The sequence below is a fragment of the Manacus candei genome, unplaced genomic scaffold, assembly GCF_025592945.1.
Source record: "Manacus candei isolate 608988 ecotype Guabito, Panama unplaced genomic scaffold, ASM2559294v1 h1tg000050l, whole genome shotgun sequence".
In the NCBI taxonomy this organism is placed as follows: Eukaryota; Metazoa; Chordata; class Aves; order Passeriformes; family Pipridae; genus Manacus; species Manacus candei.
In genome coordinates, this window is record NW_026138098.1 from 17,817,331 (window position 1) to 17,830,108 (window position 12,778).

A 12,778-nucleotide genomic window follows, 5' to 3' on the forward strand; every position below is an offset into this window, starting at 1 on the left:
AAAAAAAAAAAGGAACAATAATGGCTTTTTCTGACCTTTATGTGTTTCCTCGTACTGTTTGGAGATTTCTTCCAGCTTCTCGTTATTCAACTGCTCCTAAATAATACATTGAAAGCAAATTAAAGAAAACATGTTGAAAGAAACAAATATATATGCTAGAAATTAGTGGCTTTTCATTGTGAATTTAATAAATGATGAATCAAGTATTTAAGACAAACAGTCCAAATAAGTAAGTTCTTCATATAATATAAAGGAGCAATCAAGCTGCTTAAAAAAAAAAAAAGAGGAAGACAATACAAGTAACATATCTAAGTGTCACTAATCAGAAAATCTGAAGGTATTAAGTATGTATTTGCTAGGTAGATTGTCAAATTGTTTTAAATAGAGCCATGTCCTGCATGAGAATTTCTTTAAACGTTTTTCATTCATCTGTTAAAACTAATTTCAGCTGGCTACTCTTTTACCCCAACTTGTATAAGCTTTTTCCACCTGCTTGGAAAACTCAATATTGGATTAGTTGAAAAAATAAGAACAAGGAAAATTTTAGGAAAAAAAATACCTTTTTAAGTTTCAGGATTGTGCGCTGTTTGAACTCCAATTCTTCACTAAACTGGCTTTTAATTTGCTCCAGCTCACTAACTTTTTTCCTCAGGGTTTTCTCCTCAGATTGCATTGTACACACCTGCAACAAGACAGCAAGCAAAACTAACATTTAGTTATAAGCCTTCTACAATCTCTGTCAGATGTCTAAATAACCAATTACTTTAATTAAGAGTCAAATTTTTGCAAGTATCTTAGCTAAATTCCAGGGGCTGGTAGAACATTATACTGTACATCCTTCTGAGGAAAGGATTTTAACCATAGAGTATTACATTTGAAAGGAGGGGGGAAAAACCCAAACCCAACCAACTTAACAAAAATTCCACCCCTAAAAAAACACCACAAAACCCAAATAAAGGGAAAAAAACTCACTCTGAAAACACAACAAAAAACCCCAAACAAACCACAAACCCGGAAATGGCCTAATTAAGCTACAATTTATTGTCCTTTAAAAAAAAGTTTTCTGACAGGGGACCTTATCCACTCCTTGCTATTTCTCAAGCAGAAGATTATACACTGAATGCTGCGTAGGAAAGGCTGCTGGTGAAAATGTTAATACTCTTTAATTTCCAAGGCTAAACTCTTGGAAGTCTTTTGGATTTTAAGTTTTTGCAATATCCCATGAGGTTCTAAAAAAAAAAAACTTACTACCTGCTAACTTTTACCAATGTTAATTGTCAGTATTGAGTTATTCCATTTATTAATTTCTTCTCCCCAACCTTAATAGAAAACATAGCTCAGACTTAAAAGTTAGTGCTTTCCTTTTCTGATTAGTCTATCTTTTCCTCTCAGAGATCAGCATTTTCCACAAGTCTGAAGTCAGCACAAATAACAGTGTAAGATTACTGTTGTTACAGAGATTATAAAATCCTTCTGCATAATCAGATTGGTCATAGCTTTCACAACTCTTTCTCAAGGGTATTAATAAAAATTTACGTGACCCTTCAATATCTGTACTAATCTATGTTCTAACATCTGGTCTTTAGTTTACAACTTCAATGGCTATGTAAGTTAAAATTCAATGTTACTGTAGATATATTGCTCAAAGTAGCCTTATTATGAATCACTTTTAACATCTGTAGCCTGAGATTTGTGAAAACCAGTTTTAGTAACAGAACCCCAGGCACAAACCTGCAGAAGAAACATTTTGCCTATGGTTACCAACCTCTTTTTGTACTTGCTGAATTTGTTTCTTGGCATCAGAAAGTTTCTCTTTCAAATCTGTATATTCTTCCTCTTTCCTCTGCAAATCTTTCTTCAAACTTTGTACAAGAGCAGAGCTCTCAGAAAGATCTTTACGTAGCCTTGGGTTAGAAATAAATAAAATTAGTCTTACACATCTCAAAAAACAGCTTTCACACATTAACTCAGGCTCTTTCCCAGTTTTATTCAGGAATAGAATCTTGGCTCTAGCAGATCAGCGACAAGCTTTATAATTGTACTTTTGGATTTCAATTTCTTATTATATGATCCTGAAGTAACAAACTGCTCAGATTCATTTCTGAACACTGACATCTTTTTAAATATTACTTTTTTAAGCACAGTAGAGCAACCATTTTTATCACTAGGTGACCATACAAAGTAACAAAAAGGAACAAGACTAATATCAAACAAGTTTGAGCTTGATAACTACACATCCCAGTCCTTGTAAGGATCAAATAAACAAAAATTCAAATAAAAAAAACAATAACATAGCAGCAAATGCTGCCCTCACAAGTGCTACAAAGCAAAAAATAAGTTTGATGGGTTCATTTTTAAATGGTCACATTTATTTCAAAGAGTTTACAGTAAGACATCCTGGATTTTTACCTTTGAACTAATTAATAGAAGGTTTTTTCGATAAGTGCCAATACAATACAAGGCCTTACAAAAGGAAAACCTATCAAAGCTTTACAAGCATAGGGTTGGGGATCATCAGACCTTCATTCTAAATTGTACTTTGGAGTATGTGCAGGTACTCAGATACAGCACCAAAGAAACTATAGTCAGTAGAAGGGCTACATAGCATCTTAAAGCTATTTTTACATAATTATAATTTTTTAACATATAACAAATATAATCTCTCAGATACATGCTCTTATTTCTTAAAGATTTAAAAAGTAGAGGGAGGTGAAGAAAGTTCTACCCTCCTATGACTATTATTCCTTCAGGTCTTACAGTAGATTTTGTTCAGTTAGAATAGCTATTACCAAACCCAACTGTTTATTGTTGTTTACTCCCTAGGCTTTTTTTTCTTTCTTCTTTTCCTTTTACCACCCAGTCCTTTCCAAAGACAACATTGCCTTCTTTGGTACATTAAACTATATGTGATTTCTTTCAGAAAGGGTATGCAACAAAACTATTAGAAATCCCCAAATAATTAATTTCCTTGTATGCTCCTATTCCCCCACTCAATAGTTCCACATGATTTAGATCTATATTTTTGAAAGAATAAACAAACAGGTGGGGAAAACACAGCCAACAGAATATGTAAATATAAAATTCAAGTAGTGTATTGAAACTTTTGAAGCAGTTTGTTTAATCAAGTTTATAAACAAGGAAATGTGTTATATCAAAATAAATTGATGTTGACATAAGGGATTTTTAACTTAGGTCTATTGTCAAAGGGTTATGAGTAATCTTGTTATTTACTTACAATTCTATAGATTGTTTTTGCTCATCCTCATTTTTCTCCTTTTCCTGAAGAGCATGTTTCATGTTCTCCAAGCTGTTTGTCAACTGCACAACTTCATCCTTCAGATTTGCTTCTTGATCGTTCAGTTCTTTCAGTTTTTTGTCCGACCTGGTACATTTCTCTTGGAGAGCTACTGTACTACTTTGTAGATTTAAAATAGTAGATTCTTTTTCTTTAAGTACTTCTTCTAATTTTTTTATGTTGTCATCTTTAGCTTCCAATACACACTCAAGATCTCTTAATTTTCCCTCACATCCATTAACTTTCTCCTGAAACTGTGCAATTGCTCTCTGATCTTCTGCAGCCTGTTTTTCAAAATCCTGAGTTTTCTTCAGGATTTGCTCTTGTAACTGACTCATAACATCTTTTTCCTTTACAGACTGATCATCTTGACTTGCAATCTCATTTAATTTTATTTTTAGTTGATTATTGTAATTCTCACTGTCATTAAGTCTCTTCTTTAAGTCTGCAACTTGTTGAAGCAGTTCTTGAATCTGATGACTTTTTTGTGAAGATGCCTTAATCACAATTTTGCATTCTTCCCAAATGGTTTCAATACTGCGGTGAAAGGAGCTCTCCTGTCCCAGATCTGCTGTAGAAGCAGTTTGGAACTGCATAGATACAGGACTCATTTGAGATGTCTGTGGTTCATCTTTTTGAGGGTCTAAGGAGTCCTTTAGATCAACTAAATCAGTATCCATAGTGTAAGACTCTAAGTGACATTTATACAACTCATCTACTTGGGACTGCATTGTTTTAATTTGGGACACTTTATCAATTATATTTTGTTCAGCAGCTGTTACTTGGTTATTTAGCTGAATAATCTTTTCTTCTTGTTCCTCATTTACAGCTTTCTGTTTCTCCAATTTGGAAACAGTCTCCTGATAGTCAGCTTGACATTGCTGAAGCTCTTCACTTAAGCCATAAGCCCTTTCTTCAGAAGCAGACAGCTTCAGATGCAAGCTTGTTATCTGCCAACTTAACTCTTCTTTTTTATTTTTTTCTCTTTGGCATTGCTCTTCAAGTGCAGCTATCTGACCTTCCAAGGTTTCAGTTCTTTCCTTCAGTGCCAGTATTTCTGCATAGGTCTCAGAATTACTAGTTCTCTTTGGATGAAGAGAGCAATTTTCCCATCTCCCTGTCTTATCTCCTAAAAACAAAAACAAAACAACATCATCAATAAAAAATATCCATAGAGCTCAGGTTGATTAAAATCAACAGTGCAAGTCTCTAGCAATACAAACTGCAATTGCTCTACAGAAAATGATCACTGTCTGAAAGCCACACCCTTACAGCATTTTGGAGTCTTGAAGTAGTTAGAGCCCTTGCAATAGATGCCTCTTGGTCTTCGAGGCATAATTTGCAGAAAGAGGTGTGCAGAAGACTTAAAAAAGTTTGTAATGGTTCTATTCCAGCCTTTATTCCATACCACTAGCAGAAAAATCTAGCTAGTTTTACTAGTATTTATAACACTTATGAGCTAGATAACATTCACAGTTATATCTAGTTTCCACCTTCACTGATTCAACAATCCCTCTAAATAGAACCAGCAATTACCCACCCTACATTTAGCAGATCAATGGTGTTGTATGCTTTTCTGAGAAGTTTTATTCACACTCAATATCATGTTACTTTAAAAGTAAAGCTAAAACTCCAGCATGTTTTTTGTTTGATTTTTTTTGTTTTGCTTAGTGTTTGGAACCTTCGCCGCTTCTTTGTTCAATAGGTTTCTAAACTAGATAAAAGGATAACTATTAATGCCCACACCTAATATGTTGCATGTAAAGTTCTCCACGAAAGATTTATAACATATTAACCCAACTCCAAATTACCATAAGTATTTTATTAGCTTGACTCTTTTTTTCCCAAAGTAATGAGCAATTCTAACTAAAAACCACATGTATTTCATCACCTTCAAAAAATGACTCTGGTTGTATTTCAGACAAGTGTTTTAGGAACAGTTGTGTTCCTTTAGTGACATGCATTTTAGTATTAAATCAAGCCTGACTATCTCTAAGGATTAGGTCATCATAACCATGTACTACAGGAAGATAGTATGGATTCTTGTGACTACTGCAACTACAGTAAGGCAGAGTTCAGCCGTCATCTCACTTGGGGAGCATCAAGCACATAGGTACATGTGTACTGCATGGAAACATCCTCTGAACAGATCCAGCAAGTTTTATAGTCCCTAATTTGAGTCACTAACAAAAAGTCATGCTGAATATTAGCAGTAGTGTTTTGGTCTTTAGTGATTAAAGTCCCCAAGACACTTCTTTTCTCTTGCTTTTCTGTAGCTTTTATGTTCTACTATTGGTAGGCCCAGCCACTTCCTGTGGAACTTTCCTGACACTGAAGAACTGAGACAATGCAACCCTCCTTAATCCTCTCAGTCGTGAACCTGGTGGCTGTCAGCTTGTCTAACCATGCCTGGAATATGAGAGTTATCTGCCTCTCCCACCTTCTAGGGCAGTAAATATTAAAGTTCAATACCCAGGGCAAGAAGTGCTTCGTTCATAGAATCATAGAATATCCTGAATTGAAGGGAGCCACAAGGATCATCGAAAGTAGCACTGCTCTCCAGCCTCTCATTCCCTAGCCTATATGTACATCCAGGGTTGCCCTGTTCCAGGTGCAGAATCAAGCACTTATCTTTGTTAAACTTCTCACAGTTGGTGATTGCCCAGCCCTCTAATTTGTCTAGATCTCTCTGCAGGGCCTCTCTGCCTTCAAGGGAGTTGACAGCTATCAGTGGCAAACTTACTTAGTATAGCTTTGGATCCCACATCTGCATCATCAATGAAGATGTCAAAGAGAACTAGGCCTAGGATGGAGCCCTGCAGAGCCCCACTAGTGATGGGTCACTACCCTGAGGTAAACCCATTCACTGTAACTCTTTGCACCATAAACTTAAAACTGACCTACTGCAATGAGTGTTCCCACATTCTTTTACTGCACACTGTAATGAATGATAGTCCACCCTTCAGTTTATTCACTGTCTGCAGCCTCAGTTTTCTATGATCGTGTGAATTTGACAATTCTCATTTTACAGAAAGAGAAGGCCTTTCACCCTTTTGTCACATATGCTTTCCATAGTTCTATGAGAAAGTGAAGCTGAGCTGGGTAGAGGCAGCCAGCCCTTGTAAGTACCATTTTGTACAAGTCGCATATAGTTCACTTTTGCTTATTAATAGACTTTATTCACCCAATATGCTCACAGATAAAGCAAGAAAAGCAAAAGGATTGAAGGTGCAAACATAAGAGCTGTACAAAATATATAATTTGTGAACTTAAAATAATTTTACTTCCATTCAAGTGAAAGGCTTTTCTCCTTTGCCAGCACTCTCACCTTGACCAGAGCTGGTGCGTTCACACTCATGGATACAGAATGAAACACCAAATTTTGCAGCACATACTGTATGACAGAACAGTATAACAGAACAATCAATAAGTCATTGACACCTTTGATGCTTGCTTAGGTAAGGTTCAAAACCTTGAGCAGGAGATGCCACTTTGCCTGAAGTCCAGCAATAGCAAGTTTAGTACAAAAACTACTGTTAAGAAATTGCCGAAGAACTACAGTTGGGTCTGCAAGTACATACACAGATGAGAAAAAGCATCAGAAAGGAAAAAGTCTAAAACCTAAATTTTATTTAAAGCACTTAGAGTAAATAATATAGAACCTTCTGTAAAATAGATTACATTTACAGAACAGTTATTTCCGTTTACAGTTTAATGTAGCAGATCTCTTCCTCATAACACGATGTTTACGCTTCACAGCTTTTTGCATCTGTTCTGGAATAGTAATCAAGTTTTTTTTGAAGACCCCCTCTTGAGTGATGGTAGAAATTGTACCTTTCTTTGTAGGTGGCTCTTCCTCCACAGTAGACTTATTTTCCAAGTAACGTTTTCTTCCCACTTCCAGTACAGTTTCCTCACAATCCTTCAATTGGCTGCTTTCAATCACCTCATTGGAGTTCTTTTCTGCTAATTTTCTCTTAATGGTAGTCAGAGTGTTGTCCTGTGTTAAAATAGCATCAATTACTTTTAAGTGCTCAATTTATGCAACTTCAAAGGCTTAGTAGTTTTTCATATACAAATATTTTTACAAAACTATCTGGGTAAGGTGTATAGGGGTTGTCAGAGGAAAAAGTGAGTTACAGATCAGTTACTTAAACCAAAAGCCAGTACAACTTATAATACTAATAAACTCAGTATTTTGCACTCTACAGGAATCAGAGTAAAAAACTGGGAAACTACAAAATGCAAGACTTACATGTAAGAGAAGTTAGTTTACCATCTGAAAATAATTTTCAATGTCAAGAGCTGACAAAAATTCCCAATTTGTTCAAAGGGCAAACAGTCAGTTCTACAAGTTAATCACTTTCTTATCATTGTTGCCAGAGTTGGGAGTTTTAGCATCCTTTAGCAAAGCCACAAATCATTTTTGTCATGACATAACTGATGCAGTTTGAAAGCCCAGTCATGTCTGTCATACATAGATATCTATTTGACTACTCTATTAGACTTGAGATTTGTGGTCATGTTTAAAATTTCATGCCACACAGTCTCATAGAAACACTGGACAGTTAAAGCCTTGCTCTTGGAAGAAGGAGTAAGAAGTCACCACAACTCTCATCACTCTTGGATCATTCATACTAGTGAAAAGTTAAAGTGCTGTTGGGCAGAGAGAGAGAATACAAGATTAAGTATGGTCAAAGCTTTAAGTTTACAGTGGAAGAGAAAAATGGATCGGAGTGCTGACTAAGTTTCATTTAAAATCTTCTCAGAGCTATTTCAGGTTACTGGACATCAGGCTCAAAAAAAAAAAAAAAAATCCCAAAACCCCCTAACTGCATGTTTTGATCTTTTTTTTTAAGTCTGTATACATTTAGTCAAGCTAGTCTTCTGGTATTCAGGAGCTATCAATAGACTAGATAGTTCTAAGTGGTATTAATCATATCAAAAGCAGATACCCATGTCATACCTGCTTAGTCCAAACTCTGCTCAGTATATTCCTATTATTGCTTTTCCTTTGCAAGTGTGCATGCATGGTGGTGGTGGGTGGAATGCACTGATTTTTTATTTTTTTCTGTTTACAGAATCACTGTTCTTTTCACATTATTAGTTTCTAACTTCAGTTAAAATTGGCCTTTTGCTACAACAAAACCTCCTTTTTTTCCTCTTTCATTCAGACAGAAAAATAGACAGTAATGCATTTCTGCTATTCTCACCATTCAAGTTCTTACACTCTGGCTGTTTTTTTTAATGGCTCGTAAGAGTCTCATCTAGAATTCTCCAATAATAAGTTCAGACCACTGCTTCTGAAAGTCCCATTTTTCACGCCCACACACACATTTTGCTGTGGCTTTAGTTTCAATCCCAACTGACCTGTTACTATTTCAAGCAAGTATTTACAGAAAATTTCAATTTCCCAAAGTAGCTAAGTCCATTATAAGCACACAGAAAGATTTTTTTATATAAAGACAACTGAGATGTCTAAGACTTACTTTGTCTTTTATGGTTTCTTTTGAACAGGTCATCAAACCTTGTAGTCTCATAATAACTTTATCTTTTTGCTCCACAATGTCTATTAGTTCTTGAATCCTTTTATTCTGTAGATTCATTTTCTTGGAAAAGAAAAAAAAAGTAGTTCAGGTAGTGTTAAATTGTTGAATTATACCATGCATTTAGAAGCAAGATTAGTTAAATTATGTTTGATATATGAAAAAAAAAAAAAAAAAAGCTAGAAGCACACTGTAATAGCATTTTAAGTTATTGGAACTTAGTATTAAAGTAAATAATTTTGCACAAAATTTTTTTATGAGAAAGTTACCTCAGTTGCATCTTTAAGTTGCTCAGCAGACTCTTCCAATTTAATCCTCTGTGTTCCAAAATCTGTAACAGGAAAAAAGTCTGCATCAGGTAATCATTCATTCTTTTGGATCTTCTGGTACCTCAGTAATTTTTGAATAGATTTATTTTCAAGTTGCCTTCTACTTATAGGACACATTTCAAAGTTGTTTAAGTTTTTTGAACAGGAAAATTGGGCCTTGTAACCCATACAAAATATAGATCATGTCAAAAGACCTCTGCTGAAATCATATGATGAAGTACTACTAGCTTTTCCTCCATGAATGTTTCACAGAATACCTGAAAACACTACATCAGCAAAACCTAAGAGAAGTATAAGGATTAGAATCAGGAATCAATAATTTGGATGTTTTACCCCACAATTCCAAAGTCTGCGATTGATAGTTTGAAGTTTTGTCTTAAAAATCAAATAACCAAGGCCTGAAAAATTGTTTAACCCGAACACATAAAAAAAAACCTGATCACCACTGCTATACATAAGATTTGGTTCCAAAATCCTGCTCAACTAGATTATTATTTCTGTTTCACAGCAGTCAGTAATTTCTTTTTTTGTCTCTTTCACATCACTCCTAGACCCAGTTTACCTTTGGTTTTCTCTGCCAGCTGTTCTTTGGTCTCAATTAGTTCAGTGGTGATTTTTTCTAGCTGTTTTTGAAGCCATCCTATAGTTTGCTGTGGGTCTTCTAGGGACACAATGTATTGGTGTGCTGCTTCTGCCTGATTTTTTATATCGGTGATATCATTCTGCAGAGACTTGATAATGCCCTCAAAATCAAAGCAGATACCTGGCCCTGTGCTATGTTCTTCATCCTGAAAGATAATTTATATCCATTTAGAAATGGCAAATAATTACACAAAAGCCATTATTTCTACAGAAAATTTGGAAGACCATTACAAATTCAAACATTTAAGTACCGTTAATTCTGACTTCAAAACCATCTTGAAGATTCATATGCATTTTGATTGCCAGTTTCTGTCTACCTTCACACACAAATGTCCAGTATCAAGTAACAGTTACTTTTTATAATATTTAATGACCCAACATTACAGTCCACTTTATATGTCCATAAACATATCACCTCCAACTTTACTATAAAAGCTAGCATTTTTTAATTCAATGAGAATATTGAATGAACATAGCAAGCAAACAGTTTTAGAAGGAATACACCAGAAATTTTCAGGTATCAGTAAAAGTTTGTGAGGTCAAACAATTTTGTGGTAACTTAATGTGAAAGTTCAACTCAAAATACTGACTTTATATCTTTCTTCTTTGTTTTTTTTTAAAATAAAGGATTTCAAACTCACAAGAGACAGCCTCAAAGTAAGAGCCAAGTTATGACTTAAGCGTATGGATAATTCTCATTGCTTCAGTTGTAGCTACAACTGCCCTGAGAGAAATCTCTGATCACTACAGTACAGTCCATAGATAATGCCTAAGAAATCAGCTTCAAGGATTGTAAATAGGCACTTAATGCAACAGATTTTATATCATAATTGCAGTTTTCCCTCAATCTCTTTGTATATAGGAATTTTCACTTTGTGTTGGAGAAATGCAGAAAACTCCAAAGATTCCTAAATCCCAAGGTTCAGCAACCCCATTATTAAATGGGATAAATATATCTTGCTGAGGATACAGTTGCACTGCATGCAATTCCTTGAAACCATTCTTCTAATTCTTAAGAAATATCATGATGATAACAGGTAGTGAGTAAAAGGGACATTTAGGGAAGACAGATAAAAATACCAGAGGTCCAGTTTGCTCAGTGCCAGGCTGATCTTCTAATTTCTTTCTTTCATCTGCATTTTTAGGATAACTATTTGCAAGTTCCTTGAAGATTTCCAGGCGTTTTTCAGCGTTTTCTTCAAGCCGTGCTCGTTCATGATCAAGGCACTCCCTAGAGCAGGAAAAATAAGTCAGCTAAAAGCTAGCCAGTATGAGATGCTAAAAAGTTATAAATACAGCTGCTTATAAACAAAGATGCTTTCTTCTTTATTTTGGCACAGCAAAACAATACACAAAATAGTGCTGCTACACCAAAACAGAGGTATATTTCCCATACAGACGCACCCCTAAAGAACAAGAGAGAGACAAATATACAGATTACAGATAGCACTTAACAAAAAGCTTTTTTTTCCTAAGCTTCTTGAGCCAGAATATCTGTTTGGAGTATTGCTAAGACCAAAGTAACCAAAGAATTTGCAAATGTCACTCCTACAGACAACCTATCAAGGCAGCTCTTCTCTTAGAAAGAGCTCCACGGGGACAAACACTACTCACAAGTTATACACACACTCCCCTACCCATCCCACAGAAAAATCAAGCCTTTTGTACACAGAACTTTTCCTGACCTCATAGTCCAAACAAACTGGTACATTAACAGATATAGTGGAAGATAAGATCTAGTAGAAGAGTGTGGTCTCTTACAGTCGAGATTTAAGAAATAAGTGAATTTACTCTAATTTGCTTAACCAGTAACTTTAAAATCACTTAAAGCCAGCTTACTTGAAATCTATTTCCCGCTCAGCAAAATATTGGGTAAACTCTTGTATCACTTCTTCACGAACTTTTAGCTCCAGCAGTAACTTATTCTTCTTTTCAGTAATAAGTTTGTTCTTCAGCTCTTCTATGAGACTCAGCAGTGTCTAAAATTACAGTTATTATTGAGTTTTTCGTAAAGAAAGTTTCCCAGAAGAGAAATTTTTCCCATTCCTTAAACACTACAACACTTTACTCTCCTGCTGGCAAAAGTATTTTATTAGCTTATTCATAAACAGGAGGATTCATGAGTGGGTTGAATTACCTGTTTGGTACTAACAGTAATTTTTAAGTTTGCACAGAGGTGGCATTTACAAAGAACACTAAGTTTATAACAAAAAACTCTCGAAGTTACCTTTAAAAACAGGTTTAAGATCCACAGAATTTGGCCTTTTTTTCCAGATACCCATTTTTGAGGCGGTATTAATGAAACCTGCACAAAATTGTCTCTAATCCTCTGTTCCCTCCTGCTTGTCTTCCCTAGAAGTGACTGTTCCTTAAAGGACAGTTTCCAGAGTTTTCTTGTTCATAACAAAGGAACAATCTTCTGAATTGCTAAAAACCAGGTAATACTTTCTGTGCATTGACCATAGGTTACCAAAAGAAGAGAAAGCCAAATCTGTAATTCTTACTGCTCAGTCTGTACCTTGACACATTTCATAGAGTATTCCCACAATAAGCACTAAGTCATAAGTAATCCACTTGTAGTTCTAAACACTATATTTAGGTAAGATAAGGGTGATCAGAAAAAAGGGCTGAGAGATGAGGGAAACCGGGAGAATACCTTGCTTCAAGGCTCCACACTACACTGAGTCTTAAAGTAGCCCTGGTACATACCATATATTCTTCTTTTCCTATAACAACTTTACTTTCTTCCTTTTCCTGCACTGCTTCTTCTCTTGACACACTGTGCTGTTCCTCCATCTCATCATCATCATCTTCGAACACATCTTCCAAGGTTCTGTCCCATAGGATAGTGGCTCTTCTCCTTGAGATGGGCATTTTAGTGACATTAAGCAGTGATGATTCTCCTGCCAATTTCTGGCCAAATGACTGATCTTGGGGAAGAATAGATGTATCCATAACTAAAACCT

General features: G+C 35.3%; 1 protein-coding gene across 5 annotated transcripts in view; it reads right to left on the reverse strand.

The window, feature by feature from the left end:
• KIF20B (kinesin family member 20B) overlaps positions 1 to 12,778 on the reverse strand; it is a 37,063-nt gene that overhangs the window by 11,743 nt on the left and 12,542 nt on the right. For all 5 annotated transcript variants that reach the window (XM_051800712.1, XM_051800711.1, XM_051800714.1 and 2 more), the window contains 11 exons: positions 12,522 to 12,776; positions 11,652 to 11,791; positions 10,893 to 11,043; positions 9,733 to 9,958; positions 9,111 to 9,172; positions 8,785 to 8,904; positions 7,130 to 7,295; positions 3,236 to 4,424; positions 1,766 to 1,904; positions 560 to 682; positions 36 to 96 (listed from right to left, as the gene is read on the reverse strand). In XM_051800712.1, the coding sequence (XP_051656672.1) occupies positions 36 to 96; positions 560 to 682; positions 1,766 to 1,904; positions 3,236 to 4,424; positions 7,130 to 7,295; positions 8,785 to 8,904; positions 9,111 to 9,172; positions 9,733 to 9,958; positions 10,893 to 11,043; positions 11,652 to 11,791; positions 12,522 to 12,776 (2,632 nt within the window). The remainder of the gene's footprint in view (positions 1 to 35; positions 97 to 559; positions 683 to 1,765; positions 1,905 to 3,235; positions 4,425 to 7,129; positions 7,296 to 8,784; positions 8,905 to 9,110; positions 9,173 to 9,732; positions 9,959 to 10,892; positions 11,044 to 11,651; positions 11,792 to 12,521; positions 12,777 to 12,778) is intronic.